The sequence below is a fragment of the Botryllus schlosseri genome, chromosome 12 (genome assembly GCF_051294905.1).
Source record: "Botryllus schlosseri isolate E-star chromosome 12, Bs_hap1, whole genome shotgun sequence".
In the NCBI taxonomy this organism is placed as follows: Eukaryota; Metazoa; Chordata; class Ascidiacea; order Stolidobranchia; family Styelidae; genus Botryllus; species Botryllus schlosseri.
The window spans coordinates 2,804,263-2,828,227 of NC_137247.1; the positions used below are offsets into that span (position 1 = coordinate 2,804,263).

The 23,965-nt window shown below is 41.6% G+C and overlaps 4 protein-coding genes and 1 long non-coding RNA gene across 5 annotated transcripts in view; 1 reads left to right on the forward strand and 4 right to left on the reverse strand.

The window, feature by feature from the left end:
- LOC145451538 (uncharacterized) overlaps nucleotides 1-16,407 on the reverse strand; it is a 232,931-nt gene extending 216,524 nt beyond the window's left edge. Inside the window, exon 1 of the long non-coding RNA XR_013918938.1 lies at nucleotides 15,828-16,407. This is a non-coding gene — a long non-coding RNA (uncharacterized LOC145451538). The remainder of the gene's footprint in view (nucleotides 1-15,827) is intronic.
- LOC145451515 (RNA-binding protein RO60-like) overlaps nucleotides 1-23,965 on the reverse strand; it is a 250,536-nt gene that overhangs the window by 168,569 nt on the left and 58,002 nt on the right. The window lies entirely within an intron of this gene.
- The window catches only part of LOC145451528 (uncharacterized), a 207,447-nt gene that overhangs the window by 125,383 nt on the left and 58,099 nt on the right, over nucleotides 1-23,965 (reverse strand). The gene's annotated exons all lie outside the window — the stretch shown is intronic.
- Nucleotides 2,247-5,591, reverse strand: LOC145451683 (uncharacterized). The gene is made up of 6 exons (XM_080329893.1): nucleotides 5,312-5,591; nucleotides 4,888-5,255; nucleotides 4,688-4,826; nucleotides 4,443-4,635; nucleotides 2,985-3,163; nucleotides 2,247-2,928 (listed from the first exon to the last, which is right to left on the reverse strand). The coding sequence occupies exons 3-6, from the start codon at nucleotides 4,763-4,765 to the stop codon at nucleotides 2,608-2,610; spliced, it is 771 nt and encodes a 256-aa protein (XP_080186019.1). The 5' UTR covers nucleotides 4,766-4,826; nucleotides 4,888-5,255; nucleotides 5,312-5,591; the 3' UTR covers nucleotides 2,247-2,607.
- LOC145451534 (protein mago nashi homolog) lies at nucleotides 13,669-17,735 on the forward strand. The gene is made up of 3 exons (XM_080329748.1): nucleotides 13,669-13,768; nucleotides 14,246-14,415; nucleotides 17,331-17,735. Exons 1-3 carry the CDS (start codon nucleotides 13,681-13,683, stop codon nucleotides 17,511-17,513), a joined length of 441 nt encoding a protein of 146 aa, XP_080185874.1. The 5' UTR covers nucleotides 13,669-13,680; the 3' UTR covers nucleotides 17,514-17,735.

Consider the following 23,965-nt stretch of genomic DNA (forward strand, 5'->3'; position numbering starts at 1 on the left):
ACTAGGATATCAATTCATGAAGGTTGAGTAGGTGGCGATATAGCGTAGTGGTAGGTTTACCATATTTTGGAAATCTAAAAAGAGGACACTGTTTCAGAAATTTCAGACTTGCAAAACCGGAGAAGAATTCTCAAAATTCGGTGAACTTTTCCCACTTTGTGATCGGTTGACTGAAACAAAAAAGGTCAACTTTCCCGCTCAGAGCCCCAAATACCGTTTCTTCCTCCACATTACCGGGTGGTTGACTAAAAAAAATGGTCTTTTTTTCGCTCAGAGCTTAAAATACCGTTTGAGAGTCACTGCTGTGCTAATTTACGGCATATCACTCGCATTTTGCTCTAAACATGACCTCAATTTTCATAAAAGAGGACAAAAAGGAGTCCTCCGAGGACACTTTCAAAAAAGTCAAAAAAGAGGACAAATCTTTTTAAAAGAGGACGTATAGTAACCCAACGTAGTGGTATAATCCGCAGTTACAGCACCAATGGATTTTGGGTTCGAGTCCGACCGAGGTCGACTCCAGAATTCCTACCTAAGTGTTAGAGGTTTATCTAGGCTCCTCCTCGCCATCACATCTTTATAAGCGGTATCTTACAAAAGTCTAGAAATGTGCCGTGCTACAAGTCGTCGGTTACGGAATCAAAAATAAGAAATATATGCCTGGTTTAAATGAACATTGTAGTCAACCAACACCATGATTACAATAAACAATATTAGGGTTGAGTAGATCGTAAATGCCGACAAAGCAAGTCTTCTCGCTTCGAAGAACTTACGCGTAAGCTCCACTCTCGCACGCAGCGCACACACGTATATAATAACATACAGTCACTACAATTTGACGTATAAGCAAGTAGTGAGGAATATCTGCATACTGGGGCCGCGGGCCACATTATCATGGAAGACGGGAAACTGTCCGCGGGCCGTATGTTGCCCGCCCCTGGCCTAGAAGATCCTTTTGTCTAAAAAAAACAAAAATATTGTTTTTTACTAATTTTTTAACGACATAATTTCGTACTTGAAACTTCAACAAGTACTTTGGTGCATCCATTGCGCCTTCTCTATACTGCGCCCTTGCGGGCGCAGCTCATAGTTTTTCTCGCCGTGCTAATGTGAATTGATTCCTCGGTCTCAGCAATTATTCATTTCAAGAGAAGTAGCGAAATTATCGCATGATGGGCGAAAACGCCTCATTTACATACATGAGGTGAAAGTTTTGTCAAAGTGAAAGCTTTCACGGCGTTGGCGTATTTGACTCTCACCTGACTGGCAAATTCACAACCCTTTACGGTGTGACGGCTCAAGACACACCCTAAATTATATGGTGTAAAGTTATGTCAGTTGCAATGCAAGGGTCTCTGCTATTTGAATATTGCAGCATGCAGCGTTGAAGTGAATCTCTGTTTTCTTAAACTTGAAGTCTTGATGACGTCACTCTGACATGTATAAGTTTTACGCTGGTATGCTCGTGAATCGTTTTCCTCACCTCGAAGATTGCAGATTGGCACTGCATCCTTTTTAAATCTATTTTTTCAAACTCATCTGACAATCTTTTATGGTTGTACTCTTCTACTCTGAAGTGATACCAGCGCACTTGAGAAGTAAGGCAGGTTGTCCACTTTTTTTCTATTAATCCTATGAATCCACGTCTTTTCAAGATTTTTTTTGTCTTTTGGAAATTGGTGAAACGATCGACCAGGATTTCTTTTTTGCGTAGCTGGATCCTAATTAAGGCACAATGCACCACGGTGGCAACAGCATGCTGCAAAGCTCTTTCCAACAAATTAGACGCTCTTCATAATTTACCAATTTATAGAAATAAGAGATTGTTTCAAATTCAACAAAAATCGCGGAAATAGACATTAAACGTGATAAAGTAGTATATGCGGAATTTTTACAGAGGTGGTCAGTAACGAAGTAGCTACTTCTACTTTTTCGAAGTACTCATGTAGTATTCATCTACTTCTTGTACTTAATCAAGTATATCTGATTTTCGCCTCTTCTACTTCTACTTAGTAATATTTCGGGATATACATATTTCCTTTTCGCTATTTTCAGTTTGTCAAGTAGAAGTAGTTTAACCCTCCAATCAGGAAGATGTCCTTAACTCTCCAATCAGGAAGATAGCCTGAGGAACTTAGTGGTTGTTTTCACGGATTATGAATATTCAAGTTTCATATAAGTATTTCCTACAAACAAACTCAAGATTTAATGCGGTCCGCGCATGTGTCGCAATCTCCAGATATGAACGACCGGCGCAATTGGAATGCCGCGCGGAAAAGTTACAAACAGCATTTCATTAGCTTGTTTCATCAGCTTCATTAGCTTTTCATTAGCTTCCTGTTTTCAAAAATTTGTGTCATTAGCTTTTTATTGGCTTGTATCATTAGTTTCATTAGCTTTTTGGAGAATGCCAAAATTTAGGTTCCTTTTTCAGCTGTCAACGGACATTTGCCATCCAGTTGCGTTTTAAGTAGAAATCCCAACTCCTGCAGTAACGCATGAGCCAATGGCAACTTCCAGTGACATCCAAAATTCGTAAAAACGGAAATCAGTACAAAGCACGAAATCAAAACTCGGCACATGTCTGTTTCGGAGGAATGTCGTTGTTCAAAATATCTGCACTCTGTGGTTGCCCCAGTCACAGACGGCGATTCGTCCGTCTGAAAAAATGCAAACTCCTGCCGGCTTTTTCATCTGTCCAGGATCTGAACCTTCGCTGCCGAAACTGCAAACGAACTCTCCGTCGTTCGTGAATATCTGAACCCGGTGGCTGTCGCACACGATCATGTTGCCGTGATGATCTGTGGCGACTCCTCGCGGATGTGTGAACTGAGCCTCGTTCGTTCCTTCCGCTCCAAACTGGAAAAGATGGCGATCGCCGTACGAGTCGGAAACATGGACTCTGTGACTGCCGTCACTGACGACCACCTGAGAAAACAGGTGAAAGGTCACGAGAGCTCGGGTGGAACTGAGTCTGAACGTACTCTGCCGTTCGAAGTCACTGAAAGATAATGCGGAGTATTCCAACTTCCTGAAGAGAACTTCCGAACGAACTCTCCCTCCTCCGAGAAAACTTGAACTCGGTAATTGAATGAGTCGCAAACGTATATCAAACCCTTGTCGTCAGTCGCTACTCCATGAGGATAGTTCAGTTCTCCGTCTCCTGAACAAAAAACCGACGTCACTATCACCAACCACTGTCACGTCACGCGCACGTCACCTAATCCAGTGGTTCTCAACCGCCGGTCCGCGACGTCATTCCTGCCGGTCCGCCAGGGATATTAGAATTTTATACCTCAAGTTCAAGATGCAACGTTGAAGGCTTGTCCATTGATAAAATGATTAAAACATCAAATTTTAAACTGATTGAGAACTTCGTGAGGTAACATTATGGCTAAACGCATGTTCGATTGGACTTATTAAGTTCAAGACGTGTCATTTGACGACATGCAAGCGACAAGTACAGAACAGATACGAGCTGACTCATCGCTAAACAGCGCAGTTTGCGCGATAATTCGTTTTTAATTCATTCATTCTGTGCAGGACCGTAACTGGGGCACCCGAAACCGCTCAGTTGGAGAGGGGCCGAGCTTGAGAAGAGCCCAAAATTATTTTGCAAATGAACATAAATGATAGCGTACTTTAAAAAAAAAACTTTTCCCAACATTTCCCATTTTCTTTTCGCGTTTAACGCGATTTATTGTCACTAAATGTCTTGCTTATTCGGTGCCCGTCTCCGAAAAATACGCATGATAAATAGAAATAGGCATTTCGGCTTCAGCAATTACCGCGCCACGACGTACCAACACATAATCACGTTTAGGCTAACATGGGACTCCTGAAACGCGTGCCGAAAATTTGGCAGCGAGAAAACCGATTCAGTCATGAATGATCGAAAATTCTCGCCATTGGCGCCTTATGGGCCCAAGGCCAACGTTTTGGGGCGTGGGCCGACGAAGTGCTTTTTCGACGCGGATTGCATGTATAGGGAGGTATTTTCTTCCGGCGCGCATCGTATTCGTAGTTGGCAGAGTAGCCTATTCGTTCGGTCGCAGTGGATAATGAGCAAAGGTAGCACGAGAAGGTGCTTGGTTTGACTCCGAAACGCTTCTTAACTCGATGTTGTCAAAAAAAAAAAAATTATTCGAGTTGATGTGGTCGGTTAAACTCACGACCTTTGGCGCGAAAGACTGTAAACGACTCACGGCGGTAGCACGTTTATCTGGACGAGGCAATTTTACCTCAACACATGGATGCCATCACGAAGATAATTAATTACGATCAAAACCCTCTTAATGTCGCTCTCTAGCACCATATAATTGCAAAAACGGTTGCATACTTTACATTTTGGCTTCATTTTAATTTTGAAAGTTCACCGGTCCGCCAGACATTTTTTGAAATTTTGCCGGTTCGCGAGATGAAAAAGGTTGAGAACCACTGACCTAATCCATTGCTGCAGAACTTCCGTACGAAATTTCCTCGTTCGTCGAATATTTGGATTCGGTGATTACCCGGGTCTGAGGCGACAATATGTCCCCGTGACGTCACACACACGTCGTGCACGTAATCGAATCGACCTTCTGCTTTTCCTTTGCTGCCCAAGACTCCCTTGACTCGTCCGTTCGCGTCGAAGATCTGGAAGCACGAATGTTGAGCCGTGGAGAACTTGTTGGAACAAACCACAAACCTGGATCCGATGGTTGCCGCTATCTGCGACCACGATATCGTCAGAGGCCGTTGAGCAAATACCGTGAGGAAATCTCATCCACACTGAGTTCTCATGAAACAACTTCCGCCATCCGCCACTTCCTTTCTTGCCGAAATATCTGCGAACAGATTCGATGTCAACGACTTCAGTCGCGGTCATAAACGAATCCAACCTCATACTTTTTCGCTCGTCCTTTGTTTCCATATCGCCGCAATGCCACCGCCAATCGAGAGCTTAAATCAGTTTCTGCTACAGGAGGCGCGTAGGTACGACCCTGGACGAGCAAGGGTCGTGTGTTTGTGGAATGGGTGAAACGACCGTCCGATCTCTAGGCGCGTGAGGTGGTTGCTGTCGTTCTGAACGGAATCGTTTTGAGAGTGCGTCAGAACAGAACCGAGATCAAACCTGCCGTCCGAGGGGTGTCGTTCGCGCCTCTTGCGTCCGCGTCTTGTGTCGGTTCACTCCCAAATGTTGGCTGCGGATGCGAGGAAACCTTCCCGAAATCGAATATCGCGGACAGCACGGAATTTTCGTCACCATTCGTGAACTGAACGTGTTTTGATTAGTGTGAGATCGCAGACAGGTTTACGCGAATTCACTTACCATTATCGTTTGACGAACTTTGTCCGGCGAGACTCCGTTGCTCTGGACCAGTTCGCGACTTTGTTTTGTCAAACAAAGTATTCGTTCTGGAATTGCTGGATTTCACGCGCTCTAAGGAGAAGATTAAAATGGACAAAAAAGACGAGAAATAACCTTGAATGCGAAGCTAACCCCCCGAGTGGAAAATCTTTTTCGCAAATCTCGCTCACGACCTGGCAATGAGTCGTCAAAGCCCCATTTTTACTTTAAGCTCCCCTGCTCACTTTGCAATGATCTGAATAGAACTATGAAATTTTTTCACCGAAATACACAAAGTTCCGACCAATAAATTTCTTGTTGCATAATAGCAAACAATACAACATCCATTGTAGTAGAATATTTATTCCACTCGAAGACTTTTCGGGTGCCCCTTTCCAAGAGTTAACGGCACGCTAAAGGGCATAAGTTCGACATTCACAAAGTAGATGGACCCTCTATTACTAAGACGCAACACGCCACAGCCTGTCTGGCAGAGATGAGCACTGGAATGGACAGGATCGGGACTATGGGCTATTTTCAGAGGTGGTAAAAGTAGTCAAGAAAGCGACTCAAGCAGAAGTAGAAGTAGCGACGAAAGAATCTACTCGAGTACTGGTAGAAGTACTTCTTCCATAAGCCATCTAAAACTACTTGAAGTAGAAATAGAATTTCGGAAGCTGTAGAGCAGTGGTTCTCAACCGGTGGTCCGCGGAGCCTCCAAATTTGCATAATTGTTGATCACCTAATTTGTATTTTTTTGAAATTAGGAGAAATCACGAGACAGTTTCGCTTCATAACTGATAAAATCTCATAACTCCGTATAATCAGAAAGGCCGTCTGAGATGAAATATTCTACTGCGCAAACTCATTATAATTTCCAAATTGCCAATAGCCTGCTAATACAAACATATTGCTGTTTAGAGATATGTTTTGTTGGAGTTTTGATTAAATTTGTTTGCAAAAATCCATTTTCTCCTGTGATATGCATAACCGCTATTCCAGAATAACAACAAGAGGAGTTGCTAGATACAAATAGCAAGGTGGACGTTATATGTTCACTAAAAATCTGTTTCTCAACTTTGATGTCATATAGGCGACGATCATACCCAAAGGTGTCGTCGGAAGCGTTGCGCATTATTATCACATTCGACACCACCTATCTTTGGGGAAATGGACTTCGGCACTCGTTCATATCTAATAGACGACGCGTATTTCCCAGACACGACAGCGTATTTCGAGAAATCTGTAGCTGCAGAATTTGCTTTGAAATGATAAAAGTCTTTCCAATTTATGCATAAATAGTAGGCTATGAATCATAGCCTATGATGTTATTTTCAGGACTGATCATTTTGTTGCTATTTATTACTAGCCCACAGCTGATATGTGCACAGCACAGACACGACAGGTGCTGACGCGTAATTCATTTGGAATACGGACTGTGACGCAGCTTTTCGCATTCTCAAAAACTCATTAGGATGCAAACAAGCATCTCATTTTGTCAACGGATGCTTCTCAATTCGGAATCGGTACTGTCCTATCAATAGAGCACAATGGCGAAGAGAGACCGATCGCGCACGCATCTTTCCCTCAAATAGAGAAGGAAGCTCTGTCAATCATTAACGGAGTCACTAAATTTCGACAATTCTAGTCCGGCAGAAAATTTACGCTCGTGACGGACCACAAACCGCTTTTTGGTATTTTCTATACGGACAAGAAAATTCCCGTGATTACAGCGCAACGCCTACTGCGATGGGCACTAACGCTCAATATGACTATCAATATGACATTCGCTAGAAACCGACCAATCAGCTCGGAAACGCCGACGGTTTATCTCGCCTACCAAAGGGTCCAAACCTTGAGTTTGACGAACTGGAAATTCGTGAAAACGCGGAGATCGTTCACGCTATTAATATGGCGTTCGATGGCTTACCGTTAACTCGCAATGTAATTCGCGACGCGACGCTGAAAGACAAGGCCATGGAACTTGTAAAATTATCTGTCACTTATGGTAATGCGAATCCAAAGACGCACGTTGATGATTTTACTTGCTTTACGTCTCGTAAACATTCGTTCTATCTGCATGCTCAATATTGATGGTTTTCAGCGCGTAGTTATTCCGCAGTCACTTCGAGCGCGAGCCTTGTCATTGTTGCACGAAGGACATTGGGGTATCGCGAAAATGAAGCAGATGGCTCGACGTTACATCGCATGGCATTCCATTATTCGCGACAGAGTTGCAACGCTTGCCATAAGGTAATGAAAGCGCCCGATCGTCAGTATCGCGAATGGTCCAAAACTTCAGACAGTTTTGAACGAATTCACTTGGACTTAGCAGGTCCAATAAAAAATAAAATGTTTCTTGCCATCGTCGATGCGCATTCGAAATATCCTTTCGTTAAAGTAATGGATGTCGGATCTACCACAACCTTGTGTGTAGTCAACGCTTTGAGGTAAGTCTTTTCTATTGAAGGCTTGCTCGTAACAATCGTCACGGATGGCGGACCGCAATTCACATCGAATGAATTCGATGCGTTTTGTTCGAATTTGTCAATCAGCCAAATCGTATCACCGTCTTTTTACCCTGCCTCGAACGAGGAAGCGGAGCGTTTCGTTCAGACTTTGAAAGCTGGATTGATAAAAAATTTTGACCGGGGAAAATATATTAACTTCGCGCTGCAAACACTTCTCGCTACGTACCGATGTACCCTGCACCCGGGCATAGACTGGAAAACACCTGCTGAGATTTTACATAGTCGGCAGCAGCGCAATCTGTTGAGTTTGTGCTCGCCTTTCGACAAATCGAAACCCGTTACGCCTAGACAATCAGTCACTCATTTCGAGATTGTTTCCTCGGTTTACGCGCGCAGTTACCGACGCGGACCAAAGTGGGTTGCTGGCGTGGTGACGGAAATAACTGGGACGTGTTGTGTACATTGTCAAAACAGATCATATGGCTACTGAAGAAGGCATAAAAACCAACTCCAGCTACGCTTGATTTCCAATAATAGGGATATAGCCACACAGGAAGTTGCTCTGCCTCAACAGTCACAAGCTGAGCAACCATTGGTCAGAAATAGGGCACAGCGTCCTGCAGCTAGTTCTGCTCGAACGTCGGGCAGACGTTATCCGCTTTGAATTAGGAAATAAACTGATTTCTATCGGCCAACGTAAATTACCTTATACTTCCAACTTACAGGGGAGGATTGTTATGTTCGTGCATTTTACGTTGGTATCGTTTGTCTCCTGTTTGTCCAGGATTAGTAATTACCGCCAATCATTATTTCCTCGTGTGCCGTGGTTCGTATTTATACCCTGTGTTCTGTTGTCTACTGGTCTTTTTGTTTAAATGCACTCTGGATCGCGTTGCCTGTATTAAAGTTATTCTGCTGATAATATACTGATTTCAAATTGCAACCTCGTCGTATGAGTTATCGTTCAAACAAGATCAAGAACATAACATGAAATACAAATACCGCTTCTAAAAAGCGGAAATATATTTCATGCCTTTTGTCCATAAAGCTAAAATAGGTGTAACGTTAAAGAAAGACAGACTTTCCAGATTAGCAGGACACCTCATTGGCTGCTAGATTACGATATGAAAGGTAATTGCTAGATTGCGAAACGGTAGTTTCAAACGTTATGGTAAGCCATATCTACAGTGATGAAATATTTGATATGGGCGACAATGCAGTGTCAGCGGAACCAAGCAATCCGGCACCTAAATTATATTACCTGATACGTTCGTAAAACATATCTCCCTCGGACAATTGTATATGATGGAGAGGATATTTTTGTGAAAGAGAGTTTTTATGCATTTCCTTCTAAAACGTAAATTGATTCAATTCCAAAGTTTCTGCGAATTCAGTCGCTCTGATTATATTTTCTTTCGGATAAGTGGAAACGGTTCCAGTTTTCCAATTCTGCTATAGGTAAGGGATATCGAATAGAAAAGCATTGGAACTCTTACTGAACCAAAACATTTTAGTATAATAATTACATGAATTCCAAATCAAGTCATTTTACAGAGGCTCTCTATTGTGCCGCAGCCGCCTTCGGCATGCAGTTCAATACTATGGGGAAAATCGCACAAACCCCGTTTTCGTGGCCAGCACCAACGAATCTACTTCCTCGAGCAAACATTTCTTCCGCGACTGCAGCTCGGAGACGAAGCGTTTTATCGACTACATGCCATGCTGAGTCCTTCTGATACTCTTTAAATCATTTTCCCATCGAAGTTACAACATGGCATCATCTGTTTGGGGTCTACCAGTAAAACTGCACTAAAGCCGCTACAAAAACTACAGCACCAGGTCCTTCGTATTATAGCCAGGACCCCAAAGGGACCAGGATGTGTGTCCAACAAATCACTGCTCAAAAATTCTGTGTCCTAAACATAAAAGATATTCGGAAACTAAAAATTGCAAAGTTTACGTATCAGTTCCACTGCGGCCACTGCCCCGAAAACTTCAATGACTTCTTTACCTCGGTATCAAAAGTGCATATGCACGACACACGCGCGTCCACGTCGTCCGACTATGATATGGTTGACAAAAAAGATCATCGCTCCATCAAATATGCTGGACCTGGAGTGTGGAACAGTATTCCGCCGGCCATCCGACAGTCGACGAGCATGTCCACATTCAAGTCGAAATACAAGCAATTACTACTAGATAAATTCAGTCCATCCCCAAGATTACCGGACCACGACTGACCTATCGATCTCGCTTCCCATGACATGCCGCCCTATTTCTTGTTGCTTCCTTTTTCTATACTATCTTCTTTACTTTTATTCAGTGTGCATGCCTCCTCTTTACATCGCCTAGGCTAGTGATTCTTAACCTTTCCTCCAGCGCCCCCAAAGGGGCGCTGGCGATTTTTAAGGGGGCGGAGACGCTCAGGGGGCTATATGAGGGGCGCTGGGCTCAGGGGGATCGATATGGGGGCGCTGAAGAGAAATGGCTTCGCTGTAGATGATGTGATAGTATAGGACATATCCTTAATGAGTATTCAAAGCAAATTAACGTTCCCAAAACATGTCAAATCCCGAAATTTTTGGTCGCGCTACTCGACGATGTTTGCTACGTATGTTTTCATAAATGGAGTGGGTTATTATTATTCATGTAAAACGAATTGCACGTACTTTTAGATCGCCAATTCTCCGTTAAAACACTGCCATCACGCTTGCGAGGGGTATTTTCAACAAAATGTTTCGAATTAGGTATTATATCCCGCAGCGTACTGCGTGTTAAAATCGAAGACGGACGCACTGAATATCACTTTTGAGAGTGAGAGCCCCTTGTACATAAAATAGGTTTTGAAGCTTTGTGCACGAAATAAATAACTAAATATACTTGTATTTGAGAGCTACAAAATTTCATCGTCAGAATATTTCTTCATCGTATCATAAAGGATGATGCTATCTAGTGTTGTGGTTCACAACCTCACATAAACGTTATATAATATGGGTTGCTTTGTTTGGAATCCATTAATGTTAAAATTAATAACTGGGTAGGCTACAGTACTAAATTCAATGTGAGCAGATATATGCATCCCATTCTGCGTTGACTTACTTATAGTTACACAAAGCACTAAGACAAAATCAAATACCAATAATTTCCCCGTATTGCCAATTGCTGATGGGAATTCGGGATGGTTCGAACCACAGGGTATGAGACCGGACCCGATTGTTGTTATAACAACCTCGATTTGACCATGAATATATCACACACAATTATTATATGATTTATTATAGTCGAATCGTCGTCGAGCGCAATTAAAGCGCGAAATATTTCCAATACCGAAGTCCCGAAAAGACCGACTGGACTTTGACCTCTTACCAGGACCGAAGCTGCTGCAACCCAAACTCCCGATCGCTGAGCTTGAAGGGTGCCCTACATTATTATGGCGGCGAATGAACAGAGGTGGTCAAAGTAGTCAAGAAATCTACTCAAGTAGAAGTAGAAGTAGCGACGAAAAAAATCTACTTAAGTACGAGTAGAAGTACTTTTTCCACAAGCAACCTGAAACTACTTGAAGTAGAAGTAGAATTTCCTGACTTTAAATTTACTCAAGTAAGTAAGTAGTTTTGAAAATGATCGTAATTCGTTCGCATGGATTGTCAAAAGGTGCAAATTGAGCTTTGAGAAAGGTGCAGAACAGAGCTTGATTCATATTGATGCATACCAGGAGGTATTTAATTTTCTGAAGCATTAGCATTCGCCCGCATCATGAAATGAAAATGATAGTATTGATATGGAAATGCGATACTTATCCTCTGTTTACTGGAACAGCACGTTTTTGAAAATATGGTATGGCGCACTCCCCCATATCATAAGGTCCGTAGTTTAGTCGAAAAGCAATACGGAGAAGTTGTTTAGGATACGGTGAAAACACTTCACACGATTAATAAACGTTAATAAAAAATATGGTGGATCGTAAAAATGCCATATTGTCTAGCTTTATTCCCGGAAATTAAAGGCATTACTACACTTGCTTTTATGCTTCAACATGTATGTTATCCAGACAAAAGAACTGATATTAATTAGAACTCAAATTACATGATACTGAGAATCGAAAGTGAACTATAAATACTACTTCTAAAAGTGGAAAATGTAGGCTATTTCATGTCCAGAAAGTTTCAAAGGTGGTATGCTAAAACTGCTCTAAAACTAAAAAAAGTCAGAGTCCACTTTTCCAGATTAGGACACGCCATGGACTGCTAGATTACGATGTGATAGGTAAATGCTAGATCGCGAAACAGCAGTTTCAAACGTTATGATGAACCATGTATACTGCGATAAAATATTTCATATGGGCGAATGGCGACAATGCGGTGTGAACGGAACCACGCCAACCCGCTACCTAAATTGTGTTCAACGATACTTTCGTGAAATCATACTGGTTAGGCTACTCCGTATCCAAAGAGCTTGAAGCGCGACGAAAATTATGGGCTTTACTCAGCTTTTATGAAAATTAAATATTGATACTCCTTGAAAATAGCCCCTAAATTCCTCAGGCTATCTTCCTGATTGGAGGATTGAACTACTTCTACTTGACAAACTGAAAATAACGAGAAGTAAGTAAGTAGATGACATAATATTACGAAGTAGAAGTAGCAAAAAATCAGATCTACTTGAGTAAGTACCAAAACTAGAGGAAAACTACTTGAGTACTTCGAAAAAGTAGAAGTACTTCGTTACTGACCACCTCTGCGAATGAACATAAATTACACATCATATGTTTTGACGACTCCACCACGGAAGAATACGCATAATTATAGAAAATAGAAATAGGCATGGCGTCGGCCATAATACGCCACGATGCACGAAGACATATGAAGTTCCGGTTAAAATGGGACTCCGAGAAGTGTGTAAAAAAGATCTTCATCGAGAAAACCTTAGCTGAAGAGGATTGCCCTTATGCTGACCGTAAACTTCGATGTAGGCCATATAAGTCTAATTGTCCATAGGTGCTTAAATCGCTCGTGCTGAATCATCATGTCGTCGCAATCTGCATCCCACAGGACAAATAACATCCATCGGAGAAAAAAATTTGCAAGTGAAGAAATACTATTTTTGAATCGTGTGCTTACTTTAGTTTAATACGTTCATGCGTTTCAATTTCTTTTGACTATTATAGCGGACAAGAGGTAACAAAATAACGACATGTAATGAATTAATTGTACCAACGGGCACGCCGGAATATGCTCAATTAATAATGATACGTGGCCCCACAAACTTTGCTGACCATCGATATCACGCGACGGGGTTCTTGGGGGTGAAGCCCTAAGAAGTTCGGTTTATCACGCTATGGGTGCGCAAGTCAGTCGCTTTTATGGGGGCTGACGAAGTGCTGTTATGGCCCTTCCTCTTACCCATTGTCTTTATCACAGTCCTTACAATATTAGATGGGGGGCGCTGGAGCACGATAATTTTTGAAAGGAGGCGCTGGAGGAAAAAAGGTTAAGAACCACTGGTGTAGGCCAAGGTGGGTGACTGATTCCATAGACTACTCCAAGTCGCTTCGGCATTTTCCTGTCTTTTCATTGTATCGCATTTTTGTGGTGTATTGAACTAATAAAAATTGCTAATAAACCAATGATGATGATGATGATGATCATGATATTCTCTCGTGGTATACTAATCATTATTTACTCCGATGTTGACGTTGGTGCCGCCAGCTTCGTTGTCGTCTTGATTTCTGTACAGCACGGCAGCCCGACAGTCGACACGCAACGCAGCACGTCCGGCAGATTTCTAATACGATAACGTACTTATGTCGTCGCGCTCATCGCTATTTCTTTCACGCCTTTGAACCGTACGATACATTTCTGTTTTTGCAGTGCATTGAACATGGCTAACGACTTCTATCTACGCTATTACGTTGGACACAAAGGAAAGTTCGGCCACGAATTTCTGGAATTCGAATTTCGTCCAGATGGTTTGTTGACTCAATGAATATCAGTTTTTGAATTCGTTTTCTTGACACTTATTTGAATATACAATATATGTTGGCTAAGCTATTTCGAATTATGAAAGTATGTGGTGCAATAGACGGCGTGTATTGGATCAGATTGAGTTGAGACCTTCTTTTAGTGCACAAACTGTAATTCTTGATCCATATTGTCTTTCGTTACCTTTTGAATCGTTTCATTCGAATTTATCAGCAACGAACTTTTACAAACCGCTGGATTTTCAAAATACGCGACTACAACTACTCTCTTTCAACAATCCGCAAGTAGAACTTAAACTACGATACTATATTTTCAAAATACGCAACTTGAACTAGAACTACTCTAAAACCAGTTTAGTTAGTCGACCGTTCACTAACTACATTGGTAGTTTGTTCAAGTCTGATCAGGAATGTAATGTCTGATTGCTTTGGTTCCTAAGCATTTAAAAGGTAAACGTTTTTAAGGTAAGCTGAGATACGCAAACAACTCCAACTACAAGAACGACACAATGATCAGAAAAGAGGCCTACGTGCACAAGGCCGTGTTGGAAGAACTGCAACGGGTTATCGAGGATTCTGAAGTGATGAAGGAAGATGATACTATGTGGCCGAATCCTGACAGAGTAGGCCGTCAAGTGAGTCTTGCCTAAACTAAAGCTACTGTCGCACCGATTCCGAATATATGAATTATAGTCTAGTCAGGGCACTAGAACCCCCTGTCGCAATACAATGGAGTTACACAACTAAAAAATTTTCAGCTTCCAAATAAGGTTAGAATTAGAATTACTGTAACTTGGAAACTCAATTCAATTCCTGTTTAGAAATAAAACAAAAATCAAGTTTAGTAACCTACATATCAAATAAAGAGGTCATCATTATAAGCATATGATGGCAAATGTCTGTTCACCAAACTTGACGATTCATTCTTTCTATCAGTCATATTTTGCTGCCCGCTAACTGATTTGAGATTTCGAAAGAGCGCTGAGTGAAGCATTTTGAAATGAAGAACTATATTTCAGTTTCAAAATATTGTTGTTGCGCAAAATAAGCTATTTTCCTGTGCCCAACATCACTGTTCATCACTAGCTGAAACGGCTTCGGCGATGGCAACATCATTCCATCGAGGGAGAGTCAGCTGATATGAACGGGCATATTGCCTCGACGTGCAATGGCCCAGACACTGTCAAGACAAAGACGTCTAGAAAACGGCTTAGGGTTTCCACATGAGATCAAGCTTTAGGAGGAGATAGTCTTTCAGCTAGTACCTTGTCTCCCTAGCCCCAATATCGATTCCTTAGTCGCTGAAAAGCGTTCTCAGGTATCGTGTACAGAGTGCAGCTCGTATTTTAAAATGAAAAAAGTTGTTGATCATGATATTTCTTGTCTTTGTACAACGTACATCTTTGAAAAATTTTATGGTAACTATACCCATCGCTAGGGCCATTTAAAGTCATTAAAGTCATATTTTTTTCAATGCATCAGTAAGTCGTGAAATCACTTTTGACGCAAAAACCGCATCCCTATGAGGTATATTAAGAAAGTCATATGAAGTCATATTTTACTGGTTAGGTCATAAATCAGCTTTTCAAGCTATATAGTCATATTTTTGAGTTATAAAGTCATATCGTTGTAAACTTTAACTAAAAAATAGCAATTTAAGCGGTGAAGCAATTAAGCACCAAGAAAGTAAGGCAGTTTCTCGTTGGGCTAGCTGGTTGAATGCTGCTCAATATGATGCCGAGAGGCCTCCACAAGTTGAATAAATACTCAATGTATAGGAAGGTGAAAGACTAATTGTAAAGAGCATCAAAAGGTCAGTCAGCGATCCAAAGTTGACTAGTCAGTTAACAGAAATATGCCTCGACTAACAGTATTTCAAACTTAATGCTCAAAATGGAGAGTTGTGCGTACACCATCAAAGAGGCCCATGCTGTTCTAAAACATCATCATTGGTTTAATAGCAATTTTATCTCAAAAAATGCGATACAATGAAAAAACAGGAAGATGTCGAAGCGACAAGGAGTAGTCTATGGAATCTGACACCCACCTTGGCCTAGGCGATGTAAAGAGGAGGCATGCACACTGAATGAAAGTAAAGAAGATAGTATAGAAAAAGAATGCGACAAGAAATAGGGCGGCATGTCATGGGAAGCGAGATCGATAGGTCAGTCGTGGTCTGGTAATCTTGAGGATGGACTGTATTTATTTAGTAGTAATTGCTTGTATTTCGACTTGAATGTGGACATGCTCGTCGACTGTCGGATGGCCGGCGGGATACTGTTCCACACATCAGGTCAGGCATATTTGATGGAGCGATGATCTTTTCGGTCGATCATATGATATTTGGACGACGTGGACGCGCGTGTGTTGTACTTGTGCGCTTTTGATTCAGAGGTAAAGAAGTCATTGAAATATTCGGGGCAACGACCGCAGTGAAACTGATACATAAACTTGACGATTTCTAGTTTCCGCATATCTTCTATGTTTAGGACGCCAAATCTCTTCAGCAGCGACTTATTGGATGGGCAGCCAGGCCCCTTTGGGGCCCTAGCTATGATTCGGAGTACTTTATGCTGTAGTTTCTGCAGTGGCTTGAGTGCAGTTTTACTGGCAGCCCCCCAGCAGAGGATGCCATAATGTAACTTTGGATTAAGGATTTATCAGAAGAACCCATGCTGGCATGAAGCTCCCAAGGCTGTAGAACAGGCCGCACTTGATTTCGGAAAAGATCCGCTTGAACTCAAAAATTACTTTAAGAAGCGATTGGACAAAAACGACGTGAAACAAATGATGGAGCTACAGAGACAAGACATTTGACCAGCGCTTTATGCAAAACTGCAGAAGAGTCAACCCACATCAGCGTCTATGGAGCGCTCATTTTCCTTACTAAAGTCATTTTACGTCCAAATCGTAACTTCAAGGACTCTAGCATTCCACAATACATGAAACTGTACTACAACAGTGGTTTAAAATGAAAAAAATGGATGTGTATTACTGTTATGTTGCGTATGTTTTACTCTTTAGTTCCGTGAGTGACGTTATTCGCATGTAAAAATACACGATTTACATATAAAGTCATGTTTTCTAAAAAATAAAGTCATATTATTGATTTTTCAAGGTCATATAAAAATGGCCCTACCCATCGCCCATGTTAGAGAGAACAGCGTTGTTGTACTGGCGTAAAGTTTTAAAAACTTGGTTGCTCAACGGTCTGACCTGTTTAGTCTCGTTATTGCATTCTTGCGGCCCGTGGCCTCTACGAAATTTGTAAAGTTTCCTGCGGCCTGTGTTGAGTTAGCCAATAGCCACTCCTGGTGAAGAACCAACCAAGTTTTGTTTGTGAACGCGAACCTCCAAATTTCTCAGGATCTCACCAAACGTGAACCCCGTATTCACACCATCCCTGGTTATAAAATCCCATGTCAGAGTGTTGCATGCTGGACTGTCGGTCTTCATTGTATTCGTACCCTTATATCTTATGCTGCAATCTGTTATAACATCGAGCAACGATGCTCAATTCAGGCCATCCTAATTTCGTATTTTTTGTCAGGAATTGGAAATCGTTCTTGGAGAAGACCACATCTCATTCACTACATCTAAAATCGGATCGCTGATCGACGTCAACGAGTGCAAAGACTCTGAAGGCCTGCGCACGTTCTACTACCTCGTGCAAGATCTCAAATGTCTCGTCTTCTCCTTGATTGGCTTGCACTTCAAAATCAAGCCCATCTAAGTTGTTAGAGAAAACGCAGCAATCTCTCGCGTGGAAGCGATTTTGTTTTGGAACGATAACCGCTCATTGAGGGTGCACCCTATAAGCATTGTTTGAATGTGTGATGCTTCGTACATCGTGATCCTAGCGTCATTTGAAAACGTACAACGTTAGCGAATCATTTGCTTTTATACTCTCGCCGAGGTGTTTTAAGCACTGCAGAATACAACTGTGCAGTTTTAATAGTTTTGAATTCCGATTTATGACTATGGTTGGCAAAGTTGAGCTACTAGAAAATTGGCAGCTTTTCCGAATTAGATTAGAATTAGAGCAGTAGTTTTCGACTGGGGATCCGCGGAGCATCCACAAAACCTGCAAAATGGTGGACAACGTAATTTGTATTTTTCTTGATTACGGGAATCATGGGACAGTTTCACTTCAGTTCATAACTTGCATAAACAGAGTTGCCGTCTGGGATGGAATATTCTGCTGTGTAAACTCATTTTAATTTCCAATTGCCTACGGATGCTAACGTATTGCGGTTTAGAGAGTTTTGGAAAAAACTTGTTAGCTAAAATCCGTTTTCACCTGTGGTATGCATAACCTCTATTCTAGAATAACTTCAAGATGAGCTGCTGGATAAAAAGCACTATGGTGGACGTTATACGTTCACTAAAAATCTGTTCTGTTGCTGTTGATCACTAGCCTGCAGTTGATGTTTGCACAGGACAGATGATGGTTGCACGATAATACAGCTAAAATTTGAAGTAAAGCTTTGGGGGTCTGTGACTGTCCAAAAGGGGCCCACGAAGACAAATAGGTTGAGAACCACTGCATTAAAGTTACTGAAATCGCAAAAGAAACGAAACAAGAATGAAGTTCAGTTCGTTCTCTGAGCATGAGAATGGGAAATGTCTGTACACGAAGGTCGTTTGGCACTATACAAATGTATAGTTGCTGCCCAGAGTTGACAACTCAATTTTTATTTAGCTTTTCCAAATTAGATAGAATTTGAACTACTGAATTTGCAAAAACTGAATTCGATTCCGAATTGGAAAGAACTACAATAAAAATTCATTTTATTTGATCTCAAATCAGAGTTCAATCTCAAGCATGAGAATGACAAATGTTTACACACCAAGCTTGGCTCGTTTAGCACTAGAAAGGTCTGTAACATTTTTAGGAAAGCCATAATTTTCATTAGAAGGCTCTGTCAACAAAAGGAGTTCGTGTACCATCTAAAAATATTACATTGAACGCTCTCATTCGAAATTTCATGCTGATGACGTCATATTTTGTAATACGATGGTATTCACGGACGCATTTCGATAGCCTACGGCCACATTCCAGGGCATATTGCCGTAATGAAGTAACTGGACGCCAAAGATTCATGTCAAACTGTCCAATCGTCCATTTCTGGTGAACTCCGGACTAATCGACTTTTTCATATAGGCCAGCGGTTCCCAACCTTTTTCGACCCATCGCCCCCTTTTCAAGGTCAACACCGAACATCGCCCCCCAAATTTTGTGTATCGAAAGTTGGGCATACAAACTGTAATCACCATCGAGTTGACTAAAAAAAAAAAGGTCAGCCGTTTTGACGCGTCATCGCCCCTTCGCTATTTTCGCCCCCCGTCGCCCACTTTGTCCATTTTCGCCCCCTGTCGCCCCTTCGTCATTTTCGCCCCCCTAGACTGCCACATCGCCCCCTGGGGGGCGATATCGCCCACGTTGGGAACCACTGATATAGGCTTTCTATACGCACCGAAATCGCAATTGGTCGTGTTATGATCAGTCAGTCAGGTTTAAAAATATTTTCATCGTTTCAAAACATCACAAGACTGCGATACAATGAAAAGATAGGAAGGTGTCGAAACAACTTGGAGTAGCCTTTAAGATCAGACACCCACCTTAGCCTAGGCGAAGTAAATAAGAGGCATGCACACTGAATGAAAAGTAATGCAGAGAATATAAGACGCAAGCGACAAAATGGGGTGGCATGTGGTGGAGGGCGAGGTCGATGTTAGGTCGTGGTCCGGTAATCCTGAAGACTGGCTAGTACTGATTTAGAAGAAATTGCTTGTATTTCGACTTGAAAATGCGGACATGCTCGACGACTGTCGGATAGCCGGCGAGATGCTGTTCCACAATTGGGGTCCGGCATACTGGATAGAGCAATGCGTTTTCTTGTATTCAGTCCTGATCATATATGGTAGTTGTTCTTCGTTGACGTGCGTGTGCTGTACTTGTGCGCTTGTGTCTGGCGAAACGAGAGAGTAGCTCAAGAGAAAAAGAGCAGACAGCATTGTTGCATCCCAATGCCAATCTCCATAACAATGAAAAATTCGAGGCTGATTGTGGGGGTTCCAGGGCCGCGAGCGGAATAAAATTTATATTTTCGTAATCAGTGCAGAGTCAGCTTTCGATTGATACCCGTTTTACCAAATTTAATGCTCGGCAAGCCGGTCAAAAATGACCGTCAAATTGCCTGTAGCCAAATGGAAATTGTGACGTGAATCAATTTCACTGAGCAGTGAGATTTGCTTGTGTCGACCGACACCACATAGGACACTATGGTGAGACTCAGATTGCAAAGGGCGCTACTAAATCGAAAAATGAAGTCGCATTTAAACGCGTGTAGCGCGAAGTCAATTTCAAGGTTAATTAAAATCTCTCGAACATTAGGCCACCCCGGATATACGATGTTCTTTTCAATTCTCTACTAGTTGCTGACGATCACCCCTGACGAGTGTCAGCCGAAAATATTCGGGCTCATTTCAATATGAATATACTATTGAATTGTATATTAGGGTTGCCATACGTCCGGAATTTCCCGGACATGTCCGGAATTTCACTGTTAAAACTGCGACCGGGAGGAGTTTCTAAAATATGCCTAAATGTCCGGAATTTTGAAGGCTTGAAGGAAGCTCATATTTTTTTCGTAAATCAACATAAACAATATTATTTTTGGGCACATCTGCTACATGAAATGTTTCTTCGCGCTGCGCGCGATTTAGTAGCACTTATATTGGTTTTGATATGGGGACTACCACCCTCGCCAAAACTGCGATCAAAAATAATTAAAAATAACATTCATTTACAAAAATAAGTCTAATTGTAAACGCAATTACAAGACAACGGTATATTCACAGAATCGGTTTAGGCCGTTTGGATGCTTTATTTAAATGTCGTGGCTCTACCAATAACTCGAATCATATGGGCGGAGTGAGGATAAAAATGATATAGTAATATATGGAAGAACCAATATTATTGGTATAATTCATTCAAATCATTTAACGACCAGATGAATATAGAAACCAGATGCATATAGTAAGCCCTTAGAAGTTGCATCGATTACCCTACGGTGGGCCCAAGATCGCTGTTTATTTGGGCGGAAGGGGGCTGAAAAAATGTGGCTTCGGCCCTGGTTACAACTTACAACACACAACCACATACCCCTGAACCGGAGCGTGATCGATAGACAGAGCTTTGCTGGTGTGACGTCACATTGATCGACAATATGCTTATACATCATTTTAAAATCCGCTAGTGGGCGCTGAAGAGTGTCCGGAATTTGTGTAACAGAAATATGGTAGCCCTATAGTGCTATCAATTTTTTAACCTCTCTGTGCTCACGTAATCAGATTTACCGGTAGAGATAAGTGAGGTGCGTTGGAAAGAGGTAGGACCCCTAAATAGTATAGTTAAGCATCTTCGGGCGGAGCCGTTCGTTGGGATAGTGACTTCGTTACATGATGCTATTTCGTGACCTCCTATATCTGATATGTCAAAAGGTATTGAAATCGCCAAAACGTACTGAACTAAAAGACACTCACGACTACTCGGGACCTATCATCTGGAATGCATTACCATCACATATCCGTGAATTGCCTTATAATAGATTCAAAAAAGCCCTACTTGATCACCTCTTGTCGTTAAACTAACACTGTTGCCCTACCTCGCCCAGACATTGCTTCATTGATCATTTGCTACCATTGTTTAATTTTTTTTCTATTTTCCTTTCGTAACTAAACATTTTTTTACAGCCAGACTGTTCTGAGTCAAGTGTACCTGTTTGATGCTGGTGTGATCAGACTAGATGACCTTCACGGTCTTATCGATCATTCCTATCTAATACCGAATACTGTGCACGCATATTTTCTGTACCACCATCACTGCCGTTTGTTATGTATTTTGGTTCGATGAAAATAAAGACTCTCTCTCTCTCTCTCTCTCACATTGGTATTTCTTTACTGACAAAAAATGATTCTCTGCGGGATGGCATTTGTCCTGTTTCGGTCAGCGCAAGGGCATTCCTTTTCGACTAAGGTCTTCTTGCTGCCAATCGTTCTGGCACACTTCTCGGAGTCGCATGTTACATGACCCATAACTTCATATGTCTTGGTGCGTCATGGCGTGGTAATGGCCGACGCTGGAGTACCCATTTCTATAAATCATGCGTATTTTTGTTGGGGGAAGGGTACCCAATAATCAAGACAGTTGGCGAATTTTTTTTAAAAAAATTGCATAGATTTCCAAAAAAATACTCTATAATATATTTTAATTCATGAAATAATTTTGGGCCCTCTTCGAGCTCGGCCCCCCAATGGGGGTTTGGGGTGCGGCAGTTACGGTCCTGGCTATTGTTGATATACAACGTTCTTTCCAATTCTAGACTATTATAGTTGCTGATATATACGAATGTACTATTCAATTGTATGCCAATATTGAAGCTCTATACCCCAGATCTAGAAGCTCTAGCTTTGTCAATAAGCGAATCACAACATGCACTGAGCCATTTATCTATATCTGCCCGATTAAGCAGTTTCCAAGCATTCGTTGAAGAGAAATGCAGGTCAAATGATATACATATATTCAATGTGTTCAGAAACCTAATCGAGGTACAATCGGTAGTTTAAAGCAGTGGTTCTCAACCTTTTTCACCTCGCGGACCGGTAAAATTTCAAAAGATATTTGGCGGACCGGCGGACCTTAAAAATTGAAATCAACCCCAAATGTAATGTAAACAGCCGTTTTTTGCTATTCACGGCCGCATTCCAGGACCTAGTCGCAATGAACTAACTGGACACCAAATACCAATGTTAAACTGTCCATGTCCATTTCTTGTGAACTCCGAACTAATAATCTACTTTTTCAAATCGTCTTACTATACGCATTGGAATCGTTACATAGCGGTCATGTTATGAATAATAACTGGCAAAGGTCACGGTCGCGCGAAGCACGAAAATTTTTCCAGATTCACGAATGAATTTCGTCATTTTTATTCGTAGTTTCACATATTACTATCAAATATTTATCCTTACTCAACCAAAGTGATCACATTCATCGGTAGAGTTGATGGATAGGGAGTGTTTTCGAAAATTAAGAGCAGATGATGCATTTTCGGGTGGACCAATTGTTAGTATAGTCCCTTGGGGCGTGTTGTTATTTCTTGACCTTTTATCAGGATTGTCGGCATAATGGAAAGATATTGGAATCTCCCGAACGTACCAGAAACAAATTTCTTTCGTGAGGAGCGCACGATTCCAAATTGGTAGGCTATTTCTTAGGGATGGTGTGAACGTGAGGTTCACGTTCGCGTTCTGTGTGTGAACCTCCTAAATTTAGAGGTTCACGCTCACAAACGAACCTTAGTAGGTTCTGCACTGTGAACCCTTTTCATATATTACAATTTGCATGTCATTATAACGTACTTGATTGAAATTCTTTGCATTTCACATTTGGACCACGCTATGCATGGCACTGGCAGCATAAAAAATGAACACTAAACGAGTATGCACCTTGCCTATCTCAAAACTTTACTTGCTTTGTTACAAAAGTTCGTTCGAAATAATCAGCTCTCCCTTTTTGAATATTCAGTGACTCTCTACTGTGAGCTTAACCTGCAATCAGACAACATCAACAGCCAAATACCCTACCTGTAGCTGTAGGCAGTCAGCCAATGATGGTTATTTAATCAATCAATGAAATTGATATCGTTGTCTGACGTTAAAAATCTAGCAAAAGTACGGGGTCACTCTCGTTTTCATATGTTTCTTATATCATAACAACCAAATCCGTGCGATTGGGGTGTTGGATACTGCTGTATAACTCGTTAATGGGGTAATACCGTTAGTAAGTATAGAAACCCGTTTTACATTCTGCACAATATCAACACTCAGAATCCGAATACATTGCCCGGTCTGACCTAGACCGCTAAGGCGTAAGTTTATATTCCGTTGCAAGTTTTCGTCGGAATTGTTGGCAAGGCAAAGCAACGGAAGATATTGATTTTATGGGATTATTATATCATTTGATTGCCCCAGTTGATACATTGAGCGATGTTAAAAAAGTCAGTATGTACTTCAGCATTGTGGCATTTATGCGGCCCGAGTCGTCGATGGGTATCGTGTATACATTAATATAACACTTCACTGAAATGTAGGGTTGGAATCAGCAATATGACGTCACGT